Source organism: Macaca fascicularis, chromosome 19 (genome assembly GCF_037993035.2).
Source record: "Macaca fascicularis isolate 582-1 chromosome 19, T2T-MFA8v1.1".
NCBI lineage: Eukaryota > Metazoa > Chordata > Mammalia > Primates > Cercopithecidae > Macaca > Macaca fascicularis.
This window is the reverse complement of record NC_088393.1, coordinates 44,153,745-44,172,305: the sequence shown is the minus strand read 5'-3', so window position 1 is coordinate 44,172,305 and position 18,561 is coordinate 44,153,745. Positions and strand designations below refer to the sequence as shown.

At 44.3% G+C, this 18,561-nt stretch overlaps 1 protein-coding gene and 1 pseudogene across 7 annotated transcripts in view; one reads left to right on the top strand and one right to left on the bottom strand.

Moving 5' to 3' along the window:
• The window catches only part of LOC102121091 (uncharacterized), a 65,450-nt gene that overhangs the window by 19,887 nt on the left and 27,002 nt on the right, over nucleotides 1-18,561 (bottom strand). For 2 of the 7 annotated variants that reach the window (XM_005589007.5, XM_074023348.1), the window contains exons 1-2: nucleotides 9,454-10,003; nucleotides 8,716-8,763 (exon numbers count right to left, since the gene is read on the bottom strand). In XM_005589007.5, the coding sequence (XP_005589064.3) occupies nucleotides 8,716-8,763; nucleotides 9,454-9,513 (108 nt within the window). In that variant the 5' untranslated portion in view covers nucleotides 9,514-10,003. Of the gene's footprint in view, nucleotides 1-6,812; nucleotides 6,935-8,715; nucleotides 8,764-9,453; nucleotides 10,004-18,561 lie in introns of those variants that run through there. The other 5 variants (XM_065536548.2, XM_074023349.1, XM_065536550.2 and 2 more) reach the window with 4 other exon arrangements.
• LOC102120707 (transmembrane protein 47 pseudogene) lies at nucleotides 1,488-2,319 on the top strand (annotated as a pseudogene).

The window sequence follows — 18,561 nt, the reverse complement described above, 5'->3', positions numbered from 1 at the left end:
AACATCACTAGGGTAAAGTCAGAAGGGAGTGGAGAGATGAGGCTGAAAAGAAGGATCAGATCCTGAGACATTTAGACTTGTTCTCACAGATGAAAAGAATTAACTGAGGGGTTTTTAAGCAGGATATGTTGCCTCCCATTAAAAGAATCTTGTTATAGGAAGTAAGAAAATAGTGACTTACTTAGGTTGAGGGGTGTGGGGAAAGTTTCACGTAACATGTAGAAAATTAACTGGGACTTAGAAAAGGAACAGAATTCCAACCAGCAGAAAACAGATTGAACAGCACTCCAAATAGAGAGAGCAGAAGATGGAGACCAATTGCATCCTGTGTTTCTGAGGAGCAGAAAGTTAACTGAGATAGCTGATGAGGGGTTCTGAGGGAGGAGTAGAGAAAAGTGATGTTGGAGAACTCCATAGGAGTCAGGACAGGAAATGTTTTGAATGGCAGGTTATACCTGCCAGGACTAAACACATCATCTTTGCTCACAACTTTACTCCAATGCTAGGCTTTGTGCTCTGCTAAATACAGAATGTGCTTTTTAATAAACACACAATGAATGTGAAAGAGCTGGAGATTTATCCTGAAAGTAACAGGCATTCACTGAACAAAATTTAAAAGGTGACATCACTGGACTATCTTAGTGGCAAAGAGTAAAAGTGGAGCCAGGGAGCCCAATTAGTTCAATGTAGCATCTACTCCCACAAGGCAAAAGACAGTGGAGTGAGGCCCTAGTGCATAAGCTCACAGAACAGGAAAAGAAAAGAAGCAATGACACTGGGCACTTCACTGGATGTTGGGGAGACCAGAAGGTAGGAGCTAGGGGACCCCAGGTCGCCAGTGTAAGTGCAGGTGAATTTCCAGTATCATCACATTCCCCAAACTGAAATTATGAGGAAGTCCATGGTCACAGAGCTAGCAAATGGCAGAAATGGGCTAAGATTCTACCCTTTCATCACAGTGCACAGCCTCCCATTAGCAGGGACAAAGGGCAATGAATATTTTCAGGAGAGAAGACACAGGGAGAAATAGACAGTGAAGGGTTGAAGGGCAAGGGGAACTGAAGCCTCCTCCCCGCCGGTGTGCAGGAAATGGATGGGGAGGGGTGGTGATCTTCTGATAATCTTAGGAAGATTTTGGCCTCTACAGGAATGGGAAGAGAAACTCAACAAATTCTTACAGAATTCTGAAGAAAAGTTAAAGAGAAAGAAACAGATTAATTCAGAATAGAAAATATGTTTCTTTAATCTTAGAGTGAAAGTAATTCTTGATGACTGGCCAGAATTAATGAAGTAAGTGCTACATCCAGACATATCCGGAAAAAAAAAAAAAAAAAAAAAAAAAAAAAAAACCCTTAAATTTCACATCCTACAAATACCATGCCACTCTTTAAAATATGTTACTTCAAAGTCGCATAAAAAATCTAAATAAAGAGCGCGGCGCGGGGCCGGCGGCGAAGGTCCAGGGTGGAATCGACTTCGCTGCGGCCGCCTCCGCAGACCCACCTTGGCCGCGCGGCAGGGGGCGCGCAGAGCCCCGAGGGAGCGAGTCCTCGTGCGTGGCGGCTAGGCGGCTTTCCTCCTTGAGAGGTCCGGCTCCCGGCTCTCCGGACCCGCCTGGCGTAGACAGCGGCTCCCAGGAATGGCTTCGGTGGGCAGCGGCATCGAGGAGGTGCGCCTGTCGGTACTGACCCCCTTGAAGCTGGTTGGGCTGGTGTGCATCTTTCTGGCGCTGTGTCTGGACCTGGGGGCGGTGCTGAGCCCGGCTTGGGTCACAGCTGACCACCAGTACTACCGTGTGTGGGAGTCCTGCCGGAAACCCGCCAGCTTGGACATCTGGCACTGCGAGTCCATGCTCAGCAGCGATTGGCAGATTGCTACTCTGGCTTTACTCCTGGGCGGTGCTGCCATCATTCTCATTGCATTCCTGGTGGGTTTGATTTCTATCTGCGTGGGGTCTTGAAGGCGCGTTTCTATAGACCTGTTGCGGTCATGCTTTTTGTAGCAGTTGTTTTACAGGTTTGCAGCCTGGTCCTTTACCCAATCAAGTTCATTGAAACTGTGAGCTTGAAAATGTACCATGAGTTCAACTGGGGTTATGGCCTGGCCTGGGGTGCAACTATATTTTCGTTTGGGGGTGCCATCCTTTATTGCCTGAACCCTAAGAACTATGAAGACTACTACTAGAACCAATAGTCTCAAAGTAAAAATAACCACCGCCATCCAACAAAAGGATTACGTCTGCATCTTTTCTAACTTTCTATTTTCTAAAACACTTGTGGAGCATCAAGCAGTTTGCTCAGTTGATTTAATCTTTTTTGCCTTTTGGCTGTCAACATCATAACCAGCTTTTACATCCATTTTAGAAATCTGCACAAATTAAGAGAGCTGATTAGACAGGCAAATGCTGCAAACTTCCAATATGTTCATATCGTTTTTCTTGACAAATGAAGGGTCTGTATGACAGCAACCATTGTGAGAAACTAGTTGGAATGAGATTTGCCTCAGTCTCCTATTGCCTGCAGGGGAGCAGTTGGCATAAGCAACATTTAGAAGTTCCTTTGTGCTGACAAGGATTCCACTGTTAGAGCCCTTACTGCCTGCTTATCCTACCCAATGACTACATTGGCTGTTGGTTGTTTGCTTGAATGAGCCCTCGAAAAATGAACTGCCCTTCAGCATCTAATGGGAGTTGTGAATGTAACTGGTTAATGGTACACATTCCACCTTCAAGCATACTCTTTTTAATGGGAGGTTATGCTTTGGCAATCAGCATCTCCCTGGGAGGAGAGTCAAGACTTGGAGACATGTGCTTCTCATTATGTGGTTAGAAATTGGTGCCTCAGCCCTATCTAGACTGGGGAAAAATTGAGGATCTCTGTTTTTCCTGGGGCAAACAGAAAGAAATCTGCATGAGTTGCTTTTGTACCCTTTAAATCATTTGCCAAACATTGCAGCAAACAAGTGTGCATATGTAACAAGCTTCCATGTTTTTATAGAAGGTGAGCCATTAGTATAAATGGTAATTAGTTGTTCCTTAACCCTCCACATACATTGCCTATTACACATAAAATTAATATTTACTCTAGTGAAGTGGTTTGAACACTAACCTTGTATGCATTGTTAAGAGGCTTAGATTGTTCATACTTATTTACCATACAAAAGTATGGTACCTTAAAGCTTTTGCTCTATGTTCTTTACTGTTTCACTGGAAAGTGTTAATAGAGTTGCCTAAGAATAAAAATTGAAATGGTGTTAATCTGAAAATTAATGATTCTCTGTAAGCACTGTAGTTGAAAGAAGAATAGCAATTAGGATGATCATTTTGTGTAAAATTCGTTAAAATAGAAGGCTATTTTTTTTTGCAAGTATTTTAAATGTCTTCATTTTTTAAAAAAAGGAATAGCGATAGATTTATATAAATATCTAAATGTCTCAGTAGAGGAGTAGAATTCATCTGGTTATCACCTGGTCCTCTGAAGTTAATTGATGGGCTAACCGATTTGTGCACACACTTAGGGTGGATTTATGTTAAGGGAATTACTTACTGACTGTTCAATGGAAGGAAGTATTAATAATAGGGAATAAGTTTGCAACTAATCTCATGCTGCAAACTTGTGTTAATTCTGTTTCATATACAAATTTGGATAGCTTAATTATAAACATATTTTTATATCAAATATACAGTTCTAATATAAAAGTTATAAATAATTATTTTTGTTAACAAAGACACTAAAACAGTATGTTCTGGTTTTGGCCCTCTTGCAGAAAGAAACATTAGAAAAATTACTTAAAAAGTAGCTATGTGTTACTGTATTGCAAAATCTGTTAAGAGCAGGACCACATCGATAGTATTTAATAATTTGTTTTACCTCCCAAAGCACAGTTCTACTTTCAGCTAGTCTTAAGAATGGTTGCCAAAAACAACAGCCAAAAAAAAAAAACAAAAAAAACCTACTTTATTATCCAAATGCTAAAAAACACACTTATGACTTTTCTATAAAATCACAAATATGAAGTACCAGGTTTAGTCTTACTTTAGCAATGATAGACAAAAGCAAATAAATACATCATAGACAGAAACCTTTATAAAAATATACGATTCTGTAAAGAATCATTAGAAATTATGAGTGGAAATTTTCCAGAAAGATAATATTATAGAGTCTTTTGAAGCAAGTTTTTGAGAAATAGTAAAATGTGGGGCAGACTGTCTTGCAGTTAATTGCATATTGTCAGAGCAGCATGAGAAATACAATATTTGGATAGGGATTTCAGCAACTAAACATTCTCTGTTCTGAGATCTCTTTATTCCTGAATAATGAAAGAATAGTAGTTTGGTGCTGACACTAATGAGTCACTTCTCTTGGTCCTACTAGAGGATGCAGTGTCCTGTTAAACCAGTATCACATCTTATTTATTTATTTATTTATTTATTTATTTATTTATTTATTTTTTGAGACGGAGTCTCGCTCTGTCCCCCTGGTTGGAGTGCAGTGGCGCGATCTCCGCTCACGGCAAGCTCCGCCTCCCGGGTTCCCGCCATTCTCCTGCCTCAGCCTCCTGAGTAGCTGGGACTACAGGTGCCCGCCACCGCGCCCGGCTAATTTTTTTTTTTGTATTTCTAGTAGAGACGGGGTTTCACCGTGGTCTCGATCTCCTGACCTTGTGATCCGCCCGCCTCAGCCTCTCAAAGTGCTGGGATTACAGGTGTGAGCCACCGCGCCCGGCTAAACCAGTATCACATCTTGAGTCTTACCAAGTTTTCATTCTCTGTCAATATGACAAGCTCAAAGTGACAGGATATGTTATAGGTTGAGGCACACATATTTGCAGTTTACTGAAAACTAGATTTCTTATGTGACTTTTTTCCCTTCCCAGCAAAGAGCCCTATGCTATATTTCTACCATCACTGATATTTGGAAGTGTTTCATTACTAACAATCTCAGTACAACATGAAAATTGTTGCTTCTCATCTGAATTACAATTTTGTCTATCAGAATAAACACAAGTGAAATTTTCACCTACATTAACATTATGTCTTTGCAGCTTTAGGTTTGTTTGATGTGTTCTTAAGCAGAATTGTTATCCACAAACCCACTGTTAGATATCTATGGATATAGAGCTATATCTATAGATATAGGTATACACACACATATATACTCACACATATAGCATAAAATACTCAGCAGGGCTAGTTATTCCAATTTCTTGCACAATTATTTAGCTTTTTGTAAGTTCAACATGTAAATTTTAAAGACATAAATATAGAGAGACTTATGTGTGTGAATATAAATGATATATATGGATTAGCATGTACCTGTATATTACTAAACATGCAATGAACTGACTGGTAAGTGACGTCTAATTGTATGGCTAGCAATGTAATTTATTCAGACTGTATTTTTGTACAGAGCAGCGCACTCTAACCTATGCCTCTGTGTCCTCTTTAATGCCTAAAACTGTGCCTAGAAATTTCTCTGTCTTAAAAAATAAAATACACTTCATGCTGTTTATGCAAAAAAAAAAAAAAAAAAATTCTAAACACTCCAAATTTGGAATTTTATAGCCAACATTCTCTGGTCAGATTATCACAGGAGATACCTTGAAGACTAGATTGTTTGGATAAAAGACAAAGTATTTTAGGAAAATATAAAAGTAACTATTTTTTTTTTTTTTTTTTTTTTTTTTGCGACGGAGTCTCTCGCTCTGTTGCCCAAGCTGGAGTGCAGTGGCCGGATCTCAGCTCACTGCAAGCTCCGCCTCCTGGGTTTACGCCATTCTCCTGCCTCAGCCTCCTGAGTAACTGAGACTACAGGCGCCCGCCACCTCGCCCAGCTAATTTTTTGTATTTTTTAGTAGAGACGGGGTTTCACCGTATTAGCCAGGATGGTCTCGATCTCCTGACCTCGTGATCCACCCGTCTCGGCCTCCCAAAGTGCTGGGATTACTGGCTTGAGCCACCGTGCCTGGCCAAAAAGTAACTATTCTATTTTTGTGGTAAGACAGACCATCCGGCATAGCATAAAGGGAAAAAAATTTAAGAAAAGAGTTGATTTATCTGAATACATTTCTGAAAACTAGATGAATCTAAAAGCACACAAAATAGATTAACTGTGAAAAAATATTTCTAAAACAACTTATAAATGACAAAAAGAAAATATGCTGAACATATGAAATGCTTAAAATAAATTTTAAAAGATAGAATTCTTTGACAAGTGGGCAAAGGAAGTCAGTAGGTGATTTCGAAATCCCAGCTCTACCATTTTTTTTTTTTTTTTTTAGATGGAGTTTTGCTCTTGTTGCCCAGGCTGGAGTGCAATGGCACAATCTTGGCTCACCGCAACCTCCACCTCCCAGGTTCAGCCGATTCTCCTGCCTCAGCCTCTGGAGTAGCTGGGATTACAGGCATACACCACCACTAATTTTGTATTTTTAGTAGAGATGGGGTTTCTCCATGTTGGTCAGGCTGATCTTGAACTCCCGACCTCAGGTGATCCACCTGCCTTGGCCTCCCAAAGTGCTGGGATTACAGGCATGAGCCACTGCGCCTGGCCAGCTCTACCATTTTTAACTGTGTAACTTTGAGGCGAGTGACCTGATTTCCTCAGTAGTCAACTTAGAATAATACTCTATTTCAACGAGTCTGAGATGTCACTGATTACAAGGCCCTTATAACTTTATATACTAGGAAAGAAAAAAAAATGCCATCAGTGAAACTATGACTTGCCAAGAATTTTTGTAAAGCCCATTTTGATTTCAGAGAGGTTAAAATGTGGAAAAAAGTGCATCAGAGAATTAATGAAATATAGTCATACCTGTCTAATAGGGTTGTTACATGGATTAAACAAGATCACATCTGTAAAGAACGTCCAACTATAAGTGGCTCAAAGTGCATGCTCAATAAGTTAGCTACTTCTATTAGTAGTATGAACCCACTCTGAAAAAAACAAAAAATCACATGACCACACATACAAGCAGACAAAATAATTTGAAAACATTAATAGTGACGATCTGGATGGTGGCACCATGGATAGGTGACTTAAACTTTCTTCGTGACTCCCTCAAGTTTTCGAACTTTTGCAAAAATTGTATATCACTTTAATCATAAGAGGGCATTCAGGTTATTTCTATCTTGAGGAAAAACTATCTGGAGATAAAGTGGACAGGTAGGCATTCCAGGCTATAAGAAATTGAGGCCAGGCATGGTGGCTTACGAGTGTAATTCCAGCACTTTGGGAGGCCGAGGCGGGGAAATCACAAGGTCAGGAGTAGGAGACCAGCCTGACCAACATGGTGAAACCCCCGTCTCTACTAAAAATACAAAAATTAGCTGGGCATGGTGATGCATGCCTGTAGTCCCAGCTACTCAGGAGGCTGAGGCAGAAGAATTGCTTGAACCAGGGAGGCGGGGGTTGTAATGAGCGCAGAGCATACCACTGCACTCCAGCCTGGGCGAGAGAACAAGACTCTGTCTCAAAAAAAAAAAAAAAAAAAAAAGCTTGGCGCGGTGTCTCATGCCTGTAATCCTAACACTTTGGGAGGCCAAGGCAGGCGGATCACGAAGTCAAGAGATTGAGACTATCCTGGCCAACATGGTGAAACCCTGTCTCTACTAAAAATACAAAAATTAGCTGGGTGTTGTGGCGTGTGCCTATAGTTCCAGCTACTCGGAAGGCTGAGGCAGAAGAATCGCTTGAACCTGGGAGGCGGAGGTTGCAGTGAGCTGAGATAGTGCCGCTGCACTCCTGCCTGGCGACAGAGCAAGATTCCGTTGGGAGGCCGAGGCGGGCGGATCACGAGGTCAGGAGATTGAGACCATCCTGGCCAACACAGCGAAACCCCGTCTCCACTAAAAATACAAAAAATTAGCCAGGCGTGGTGGCATGCGCCTGTAATCCCAGCTACTCAGGAGGCTGAGGCAGGAGAATCGCTTGAACCCAGGAGGCGGAGGTTGCAGTGAGCCGAGATTGCACCATTGCACTCCAGCCTAGGCGACAGAGGAGACTCGATCTTAAAAAAAAAAAAAGAAAAAGAAAAAAAGAAATCGATAAGCAGGCCAGGCAAGATGGCTCTCACCTGTAATCCCAGCACTTTGGGAGGCCGAGGCGGGTGGATTACCTGAGCTAAGGAGTTCGAGATCAGCCTGGGCAATATGGCGAAACCCCATCTCTACTAAAAATACAAAAATCAGCTGGGCGTGGTGGCATGTGCCTGTAATCTCAGCAACTCGGGAGGCTGAGACAGGAGAATCACTTCAACCCAGGAGGCGGAAGTCGCAGTGAGCCGAGATCACGCCACTGCACTCCAGCCTAGGCAACAGAACGAGACTCTGTCTCAAAAAAAAAAAAAAAAAAAAGATAAGCAAAGCCTATTGCATATTGCATATGACCATGGAGGGGATAATGTAGAAATTAGTGAGACTGAAAAAGCTAATTCTGTTCTTCAATTTCCCTGCCAAATCACTGAGGCATGTTCTCTGTCAACACTGTTGTGAGCATGAATAAAATCCAGGGAAGTAGAAATTCTATATCAGATGAGACAATGTTTGCAAAATAGCCCTGGGCTGCTTTAGGAAAATGCTCCATAAATGCAGTTTCCTCCCCTCTTCCCCTTTCTTCAAATCATGAATGTAAATCTTTTAGATAAATTTCTGAAATAGGACACTGTCCTGAAAACCAATAAGTCCTTTCCAAGAAGAAAATGTCAAATGCAACTTACCTCTGCCATCACTTCAGATGCACGGCAGTTCTCTCCTCTTCTGGATTCCTAAAGAAAGATGTGGGAAAACATTAAGAAGCCGTAAGACAATAATCCCTCCCTGAACCTCTCGGGAGGCCAAACTCCTACCCCACCCCAGGCACTGAAAGGGAGACCAAAGAAGCTGCAACCCCACCGCCCTCTGTCATCCTCACAATGAAGTGCAGGTGACCTTAGCGGCCCACACAGGAGTCCTGGGAGGGCCCCCCTAGACCGTAGCCTTCTTCCTCCCTAAGAGACTAACTTGGGAAACTTTCAGGCCTAGCGTCTTACACTGAACCCAAAAGTGTGTGGCGCCAAGACACAGCTTAAGTGGACCCACCTGTCAGGGTCTCAAACTCCTGTCCTTTAGGCTGGGGTCACCTTTATGGGCCTAGATCCCTGGTGGCTACTGGGTGAAAGAACAGAAAAGTGGATATAGCAGGAACTCCCTAACCCCAAACCCTAGAACCATTTCCACCCTCAACACACACTAGAGATAGACCCGCTGGCGGGAAGGCCATTCACAGAGATTCACTACCTACTTAGCAGTTGCAGTTGGAGTTTGGGTAGAAGGCCAGGACCCATCCACTGGGCCGACCCCGCCCAGCATATCCCCAGAATGTATAGCGAGGGTGTCCCGCCCCCTCCCAGGCCTCCCAAAGATGGGGTCGACAACCCGGCACCATGGGGCTCGCCCGCGCACACGCTCACACTTACATGCTCAGCCACACAGAATCCCGTGCAGACAGGGCTCCCACCACAGCCCAGCGGGCACATCGAGCACAGATCGCCAAGCACCTGTCGCTGGGCGCACAATCCAGGTCCGGGGAGAACTGCAGTCTTTTAGTCCAGCCAAGAGGACGCAGGGCCGCGATACCCCAGACCTCCTAACATTCCCAGCCCGCTCTTGCGCCAGCCTCACACCACACTCACTCCTTGCAGTCGCGCGGCCCCACACTGCCCTCTCCCGACCTGGGGGCCAGTAGCCCTGACACTCTCCTCCCATCCCGACTGCACTGCCCCGACACTCCCTTCCTTCCCCATCGCACAGCCCTGAGCTCCCTTAGCGGTGAAGCCCGGGCATGCAGTCCGCACATCTCCGAGAGCCACATGACTTTTAAACTCCAGACAACCCCAGTCCCGCGCCGGGACGCCTCACCGCCCCCTTCGGCGTGCTAGCACTCAGCTCTGAACAAGTTCATCCCAACCCAAGGAGCTCCGCAGCCCGGGACGTTCCAGCCCTTTGCGTTCCAACCCCCTCCAGGTCACGCGGACTAGCCCCCTTCGGCCGGAAGTGGTTGGGCCGCGGGGCCCCCTGGGAAATGTAGTCCAGAGGTGGGTGCGCCACCAGGGGCCTGGACCGCACTACGGTCACTGGCACTCACCGTCATGTCCAGTTCCCCGCCTCCAGTGAAGCCAAGGCCAGACTGCCCAGCCGCGCCAGAGCACCCTCCCAGGACCTGGGCAAATACACAGGCCCAGGCAGCAATAGGTGGCCGCTGACGGCTAGAAAAAGGCTGTGGGGCCGTGGAGGCTTCAGAAAAATGTAGCCGCAAACGCGGGAAGGGGCGGCCCGGCCCGCCGCTAGGGCTTCCAGAGTCGGCGAAGTTAACCCGGCTGCTGCCGCCCTTGCCCCAAACGGAGGGTCAGGGAGTGGGGTTTGTGTGTGTGCCCAGAGGCCTCTCAGAAGTGCAGTGAAAAGCCAGGGAGCAGACCACCCAGGGTTCCCTCCACAGGGAGCCGCGCTTTGGGGTGGATCAGAAGAGGGCGACTCCTGGCCATGCCACGAATTAGGAGTCGGCCCGGGCCTGGGGCTTCCATGACCTGGGCCACAATCCCGATAAAGACGGGTGGCTAAGTTTGGGCTGAGAATTCATTCCCCAGCCCAGGTCTTCTGGCATCTCAGCATTTAAGTCACTAATGTCTGCTCGGGCCGGGCCACAGGCTGGCCTGGAGGGCGTCAGGGAAACGACCTGGCCTAGCGGTTTGGGGATGTGGCCTAGGAAAGACTGAAGCGGGGCAGTCACAGGCTCAGGATGCCGAAGGGACTGGAGGAGGATGAGGGATACTTGGGTCTGCAGTGGAAATTAAAGAAAACCAATGTAATGGGCTGCAACGTCATTATTTTAGGATTAAGTTGCAGATGAATATTTAATGACAGAAGTACGTTCGAGAAATACTTTAGGACGTGGAAAAGTGTAACTAAAATAAACCATGTATACTATATTTTAAAATGTTACAGGCCTGGCGCGGTGGCTCATGCCTGTAATCCCAGCACTTTGGGAGGCCGAGGAGGGTGGATCACAAGGTCAAGAGATCGAGAGCATCCTGGCCAACATGGTGAAACCCTGTCTCTACTAAAAATACAAAATTAGCCGGGTGTGGTGGCATGTACCTGTAGTCTCAGCTACTCAGGAGGCTGAAGCAGGAGAATAGCTTGAACCTGGGAGGCGGAGGTTGCAGTGAGCTGAGACTGTGCCACCGCACTCCAGCCTGGCGACAGAACGAGACTTAGTCTCAAAAAAAAAAAAGAGTTATAAATAGGTTGGGCGCAGTGGTTCACGCCTGTAATCCCAGCACTTTGGGACGCCAAGGCGGGCAGATCACGAGGTCAGGAGATTGAGACCATCCTGGCCAACATGGTGAAACCTCGTCTCTCCTAAAAATATGAAAATTAAACCAGCGTGGTGGCGCACACCTGTAGTCCCAACTACTGGGGAGGTGCATTCCAGCCTGGCAATAGAACGAGACTACATAGGCACTTGGGCAATAATAGCTGTAAAGTTAATTGTTAACAGTAGTTAATTTCTAGGACGTGTAATTGTGACTTTTTTTCTTTTCAGTTAAAAAGTAGTCCCTTATATTTTTGGCCATTATAGTTTCTTTCTTGTGAAACATTACTTATAACATTTCATTAAAAAAAAATTCTTAAGGATTTCTAGTTTACAAACTAGAAAACAAAATACTGGACCAAAATTTAAAAATCCACAGTTTAGTACTAAAAGATAAACTAAACACAAGTCTGATAAACAAGAGCAAAATAAAGCAAAAACATTAGAAATGCACAAAAAACAAAAAGCAAAACAAAACCAAAAAAAAACCATAGAGTTTAAAAGATTTTTTTTTTTTTGGAGACGGAGTTTTGCTCTTGTTGCCCAGGCTGGGGCGCAGTGATGCCATCTCAGCTCACTGCAACCTCTGCCTCCCAGGTTCAAGTGATTCTCCTGCTTCAGCCTCCCAAGTAACTGGGATTACAGGTGCCTGCCACCACAACTGACTGATTTTTGTATTTTTAGTAGAGACGAGGTTTCATCATGTTGGCCAGGCTGGTCTCAAACTCTCGACCTCAGGTGATCTGCCCCCCTTGGCCTCCCAAAGTGCTGGGATTACAGGAGTGAGCCACCGTGCCCAGTCCCGACTTTAAAAGAATTTTGAGGCTGTTATGTACAACTCTATAACCATGGTAAGGGAAATTGTAGATTTTCTAATGAAATTTAAATCACTGATTTCTACTAAGAAGTAGAAAATCTGAACAGTATTTAAGATACTTTAAAGTATGTACAATTGAAAAGGTACCATACCTAGGTGGTTGTAGCTGAATTTTAGCTAATTTTTGAACTAATATTATTCTATTTATATCTAATTTACATATGCTATCCAATGAATTTTTGTCTAAGTGGCATAAAATTTATTAAAGACATGGCTGGGCATGGTGGCTCATGCCTGTAATCTCAGCAGTTTGGGAGACCGAGGTGGGAGGATCACTTGAGGCTCGGAGTTTCAGACCAGCCTGGACAACATGGCAAAACCCCCTTTCTACAAAAATTAGCTGGGTGTGGTGGTGCACACCTGTATTTCCGGCTACTGGGGAGGCTGAGGCTGGAGGATCACTTGAACCCAGAGGCAGAGGTTGCAGTGAGCCAAGATTGCGCCACTGCACTCCAGCCTGGGCAACAGAACGAGACTGTCTCAAAAAAAAAAAAAGAAAAAGAAAAAGAAAAAGAAAAGAAAATAAAGACAGGCCAAAAGAAGAGTATTATCATTTGTGGTTACTGACACAAAAGTTTCAAATAAAAGGCTGATTTCAATAATGTATAAAATGTATACAGTATGTCAAAGGATTGAGAGGAAAAAGAAATTCACGAATGATGCCAATAAGATGAAGTGGTAGAATAATGATCCAAGATGTTCAAATCCTAATCCCCAGAACCTGTGAATATATCTTACATGGCAAAAGAGGCTCTGCAGCAGATATGCTTCAACTAAGAATCTTGTGATGGAGGCTGGGCATCGTGGCTCATGCCTGTAATCCCAGCACTTTGGGAGACCGAGGCGGGCAGATCATTTGAGGTCAGGAGTTTGAGATCAGCCTGGACAACATGGTGAAACCCAGTCTCTACTAAAAATACAAAAATTAGCCAGGCATGATGGTGCGTGCCTGTAGTCCCAGGTACTTGGGAGGCTGAGGCAGGAGAATCACTTGAACCTGGGAGACAGAAGTTGCAGTGAGCCAAGATCACGCCACTGCACTCCAGCCTGGGTGGCAGACTGAGACTTGATCTCAAAAAAAAAAAAAAAAAAAAAAAAAAAAAGAATGTTGAGATGGAAAGATTATCCCGGACTACTGAACAGGCCGAACAAGGGTCCTTAAAAGAGGAAGGCAGAAGGGTCAGAGTCAGAGAGGAAATCATAACAACAAAAGGGAGGATGTGCTTTGAAGACAGAGGAAGGGGCCATAAGCAAAAGAATGCAGGCAGCTTCTAGAAGTTGGAAAAGACAAGGAAATAGATTCTCTCCTAGAACCTAGAGAAAGAAAACGATTGGCCGGGCGCGGTGGCTCAAGCCTGTAATCCCAGCACTTTGGGAGGCCGAGACGGGCGGATCACAAGGTCAGGAGATGGAGACCATCCTGGCTAACACGGTGAAACCCCGTCTCTACTAAAAATACAAGAAAATTAGCCGGGTGAGGTGGCGGGCGCCTGTAGTCCCAGCTACTCGGGAGGCTGAGGCAGGAGAATGGTGTGAACCCGGGGGGGCGGAGCTTGCAGTGAGCCAAGATCGCGCCACTGCACTCCAGCCTGGGGCACAGAGCAAGACTCCGTCTCAAAAAAAAAAGAATACGGTTTTATGACACCTGGATTTTAGACCACAGGACTCGTTTCTCACTTCTGACCTCAGTATCTGGATGAAGAAATCTTCCTTCAGCAGGAAGAGGTTGGAATGACCTGTCATTCATCAAAAAACCATATCCTTGATAAGTCTGTCCTTCCTTACTTGAGATATTTTCTTTCACTCTCTTCCAACTAGGATATAGAACTTTTGCATTCCTTCTCCCGAAGCTTCCTCTCTTATGGCAACGAATCAGAGAACTGGTTCTTTAGTTCTGTTCCAGTGGGGTCTTTGGGTACGTCCCCAATCACCTCAGTGCCTTCCCACTTTGTAGACACATTTATTTCATTGTTTATTTTGGAAAGTTTCAAATCTCCAGAAGCACTGAAAGAATACTACAAAGAACTCTTATTTGGGCCGGGCACGGTGGCTCACGCCTGTAATCCCAGCATTTTGGGAGGCCAAGGTGGGTGGATCAGGAGGTCAGGAGATCGAGACCATCTTGGCTAACACAGTGAAACCCCATCTCTACTAAAAATACAAAAACTTAGATGGACATGGTGGCACGTGCCTGTGATCCCACCTACTCAGGAGGCTGAGGCAGGAGAATTGCTTGAACCCAGGAGGCGGAGGATGCAGTGAGCCGAGATCCTGCCACTGCACTCCAGCCTGGGTGACAGAGCAAGCCTCTGTCTCAAAAAAAAAACAATAACAAAAAAACCTCTTATTTGTGCTTGTCCCCTAGATTCACAAGTTGTCAACAATTTGCCACTTTTGATTCTCTACCATTTGAAAATAAATTCAAGTATCATTATACTTCCGTACAAATGTTTTTTTTTTTTTTTTTTTTTTTTGAGGCAGGGTCTGGTTCTGTTGTCCAGGCTGGAGTGCAGTGGTGTGATCTCAGCTCACTGCAACCTCTGCCTCCTGGGTTCAAGCGATCCTTCCACCTCACTTCAATCAGTGTGCAGAGTAGCTGGAACTACAGGTGCATGTCACCACACCCAGCCACTGCGCTCAGCTGAGTGTATCTTCTAAGGGCGTTTTCCTACCATATATCACTAAACAGTGTGTTTCACACATATGTCACTAAACACAATATCATACACACCACACAACACAGTGTCTCACGCTGACATCACATGCATATCTAACCACATCATGATCACACTCAAGGAAATTAACAATAATTCCACAATTCATCCATATTTAAATGTCCCCAAAATGTCTTGTATGTATTTTTCTTTAAGCAGGACACAATCCAGGTTATTGCATTACATTCTTCTCTTAAGAATCTAGTCTACTTGTTCTACCAAATATCTCACATTCTGGGTTTGTCGAGTTTTTCCTCATGATAAAATTTAGGTTAAACATATTTAGTAAGAATACTACATAGATGACTCCAGGATAACCACATAGATCACACAAATAGACACATGAAATTTGGTCATTTCACTATTAGCAATGCTAAATTTGATCACTTGGCTAAGGTGGTAATGGCCATGTCTCCATTGTTATTTTCCCCTTTTTAATTGGTAAGTAACCTGAGGGATGATAACTTCAGACCATATGAATCTCCTTTTTTCTAACAATCATATGCGTGTGTGTGTGTGTGTGTGTGTGTGTGTATATATATATATATATATTTTTTTTTTTTTTTTGAGACAGAGTCTCACTCTGTTGCCAAGCTGGAGTGCAGTGGCACGATCTTGGCTCACTGCAACCTCTGCCTACTGGGTTCAAGCGATTCTTGTGCCTCCCAAGTAGCTGGGACTACAGGCACCTGCCACCATGCCCGGCTAATTTTTGTATTTTTAGTAGAGACGGGGTTTCACCATGGTGGCCAGGATGGTCTCCATCTACTGACCTCGTGATCCACCTGCCTTGGCCTCCCAAAGTGCTGGGATTACAGGCGTGAGTCACTGCACCTGGCCCATATGCATATTTAATATAAGGTATATGTTACATTTTCATGTAAATTAATATGTTACTCTTTCATATAAATTTGTATTTTTCTTTCATATAAATATGAATAATGAAATTACATTTTCTATGTGTACTTTCTACTATGTGTGGATATTATGGTGTACAGCTGACACACATATATACATATTATTCTTCAGTGTTGGATAATTGATCCATGTTATATGCTTTGTAGGACATCTTAGATATTTTATGGGATAATTTCAAATACAACCAATTTTTTATTTTGTTCCTGGGTTTTCAATTTAGCCCACAAGAAAATACAACACCACTGTTAACAGATATGCATTTTCATGTTGTTGAGATTCTCCATCATGCCCAGTGTTCCATTCCAAGCACTAATAGGGCAAAAACACCTGTCTTGGAGAGAAAGATGGGATTCTTTACTGTGGACATCATGATCTGCCATGGAGACAGGACCATTGTGGTGAAACAACTCATTATGCTTTTGCTTGATGGCAAACTGTCCTGCCTTATGAGACTTTAAGGAGTTGGGTATCATGGAAAGCTTGTGTGAAGGTCTTTATGAATGATGGTGGGCTATTGCCAGAAATAGATGAGAAACGTTTTGTATCAGCAGCCAGCTTCTGTAGTCAGTTTGTATCAGTCTGGATACAGTCAGGAAACAGAAACTACAAAGAAATTTTCTTTTTTTTCTTTTTTTTTTTTTTTGAGACAGAGTATTGCTCTGTCACCTAGGCTGGAGTACAGGGGTGCTATCTCAGCTCACTGTAATCTCTGCCTCTCAAGTTCAAGTGATTCTCGTGCCTCAGCCTCCCAAGTAGCTGGGATGACAGGCACGTGCCACCATGCCCAGCTAACTTTTGTATTTTAAGTAGAGACGGAGTTTTATCATGTTGGCTGGGCTGGTCTCAAACTCCTGACCTCAGGTGATCCACCTACCTCGGCTTCCCAAAGTATTGGGATTACAGGCGCGAGTCACTGTGCCTGGCCCAAGGAATTTAAACAGAATTATAATATAAAGAATTATTAAGCAATGATAGGACAGAAACTATAGGGGCATGAGGAGACCTCTGAAAGGCCCTTTAGAGCTGAGGGAAGAGTACCCAAGAGAGAACATACTTGGAAGGAGGTCTTTCCCAAGGGTGAGTTTCAAACCTCACTGAAGATGTGGTTGTAGCTCACTGTGATGCTGGAGAAGTTTGCTATGTTGCCAGGTACTCAAAGATAGTTGGAGGTCAGGAGTTCGAGACCACCCTGGCCAATGTGGTGAAACCCTGTCTCTACTAAAAATACAAAAATTAGCTTGGTGTGGCCACGCGCACCTGTAATTCCAGCTACTTGGGAGGCTGAGGCAGGAGAATTACTTGAACTGGGAGGCAGAGGTTGCAGTCAGTCGAAATCACGTCATTGCACTCCAGCCTGGGTGACAGAGCAAGACTCTGTCTGGAAAAAAAAAAAAAAAAAAGTCCTTGATCACACACAAAACTGGGGGGATGCCATAATGGTGGAGAAAGCATTCTGTAAGTCCATGGTTGTGACGCTGGCAGCAGCATTATGGGCAAGAAAATAAAATCTATATCCAGAATATCTGTTTATACTTATAAGAATGAATCTCTGTCTAATCCATGATAGAACAGACCTAATGTAATTGGCCTTCTACCAGGTGGCTGGCTGGTTCCAAAAGGGAATGCTGCTATATCAGGGACTCAATGCTGGTCTCTGCTGTTGACAAAAATTAAGGGAAACGACTGTGCTAGCTGATTATGTCCCTTTTATTAAGGAAGAAAATGCTTTCAAATACCCATTACCCCCAAATATTTTTGCTTATATCTCACTGGCCAGATTTATGACGCATAGTAGTCCTCAAATGGAAGGCAGACAGGCAAAGAGATAAAAGGATGTCCAACTTGTCCTTTTATAACAGCATTAATCACACCCATGAGTGTGGAGCTCTCACGAGCTAATCACCTTGTAAAGGTTCCACCTCTTAATACTGTTATAATGGCAACTAAATTTCAACATGAATTTTGGACGGGACAAATATTGAAACCATAGCAATAATCAAAGATTCCCAAGAAAGTAGGATAACATTTACATCCTTAATGAAAATTTCAAGCCCAGTTGTACAAGTCTTTGTATAGATACAAGTCCCTCCTATAGTACTTGCTTGTCCCCAAAGACTAAAGACCATTGTCACAACTAGGAGAGCGCAGAGGTAATTTTTTTTTTTTTTTTGAGACGGAGTCTCGCTCTGTCGCCCAGGCTGGAGTGCAGTGGCGCGATCTCGGCTCACTGCAAGCTCCGCCTCCCGGGTTCACGCCATTCTCCTGCCTCAGCCTCCCGAGTAGCTGGGACTACAGGCGCCCACAACCGCGCCCGGCTAATTTTTTGTATTTTTAGTAGAGACGGGGTTTCACCGTAGTCTCGATCTCCTGACCTTGTGATCCGCCCGCCTCGGCCTCCCAAAGTGCTGGGATTACAGGCGTGAGCCACCGCGCCCGGCCGGTAATTTTTTTATTTAGAGGTGATGCTCTTCCACCTCTAACACTGGAGGTATCAGTTACCTCAGGGGACATGGTTGTCATCTGCTACAAGCTCCACCACCTCTTGTATCTACTTTCATTTCATTATTTTGTTTGTTTATTTATTTATAAGAGATAAGGTCTCACTCTGTTGCCCAGGCTGGAGTGGTAATCATGGCTCATTGCAGCCCCAACCTCCCGGGCTCAAGGATCCTCCCATCTCAGCCTCCCAAGCAGCTGGGACTAC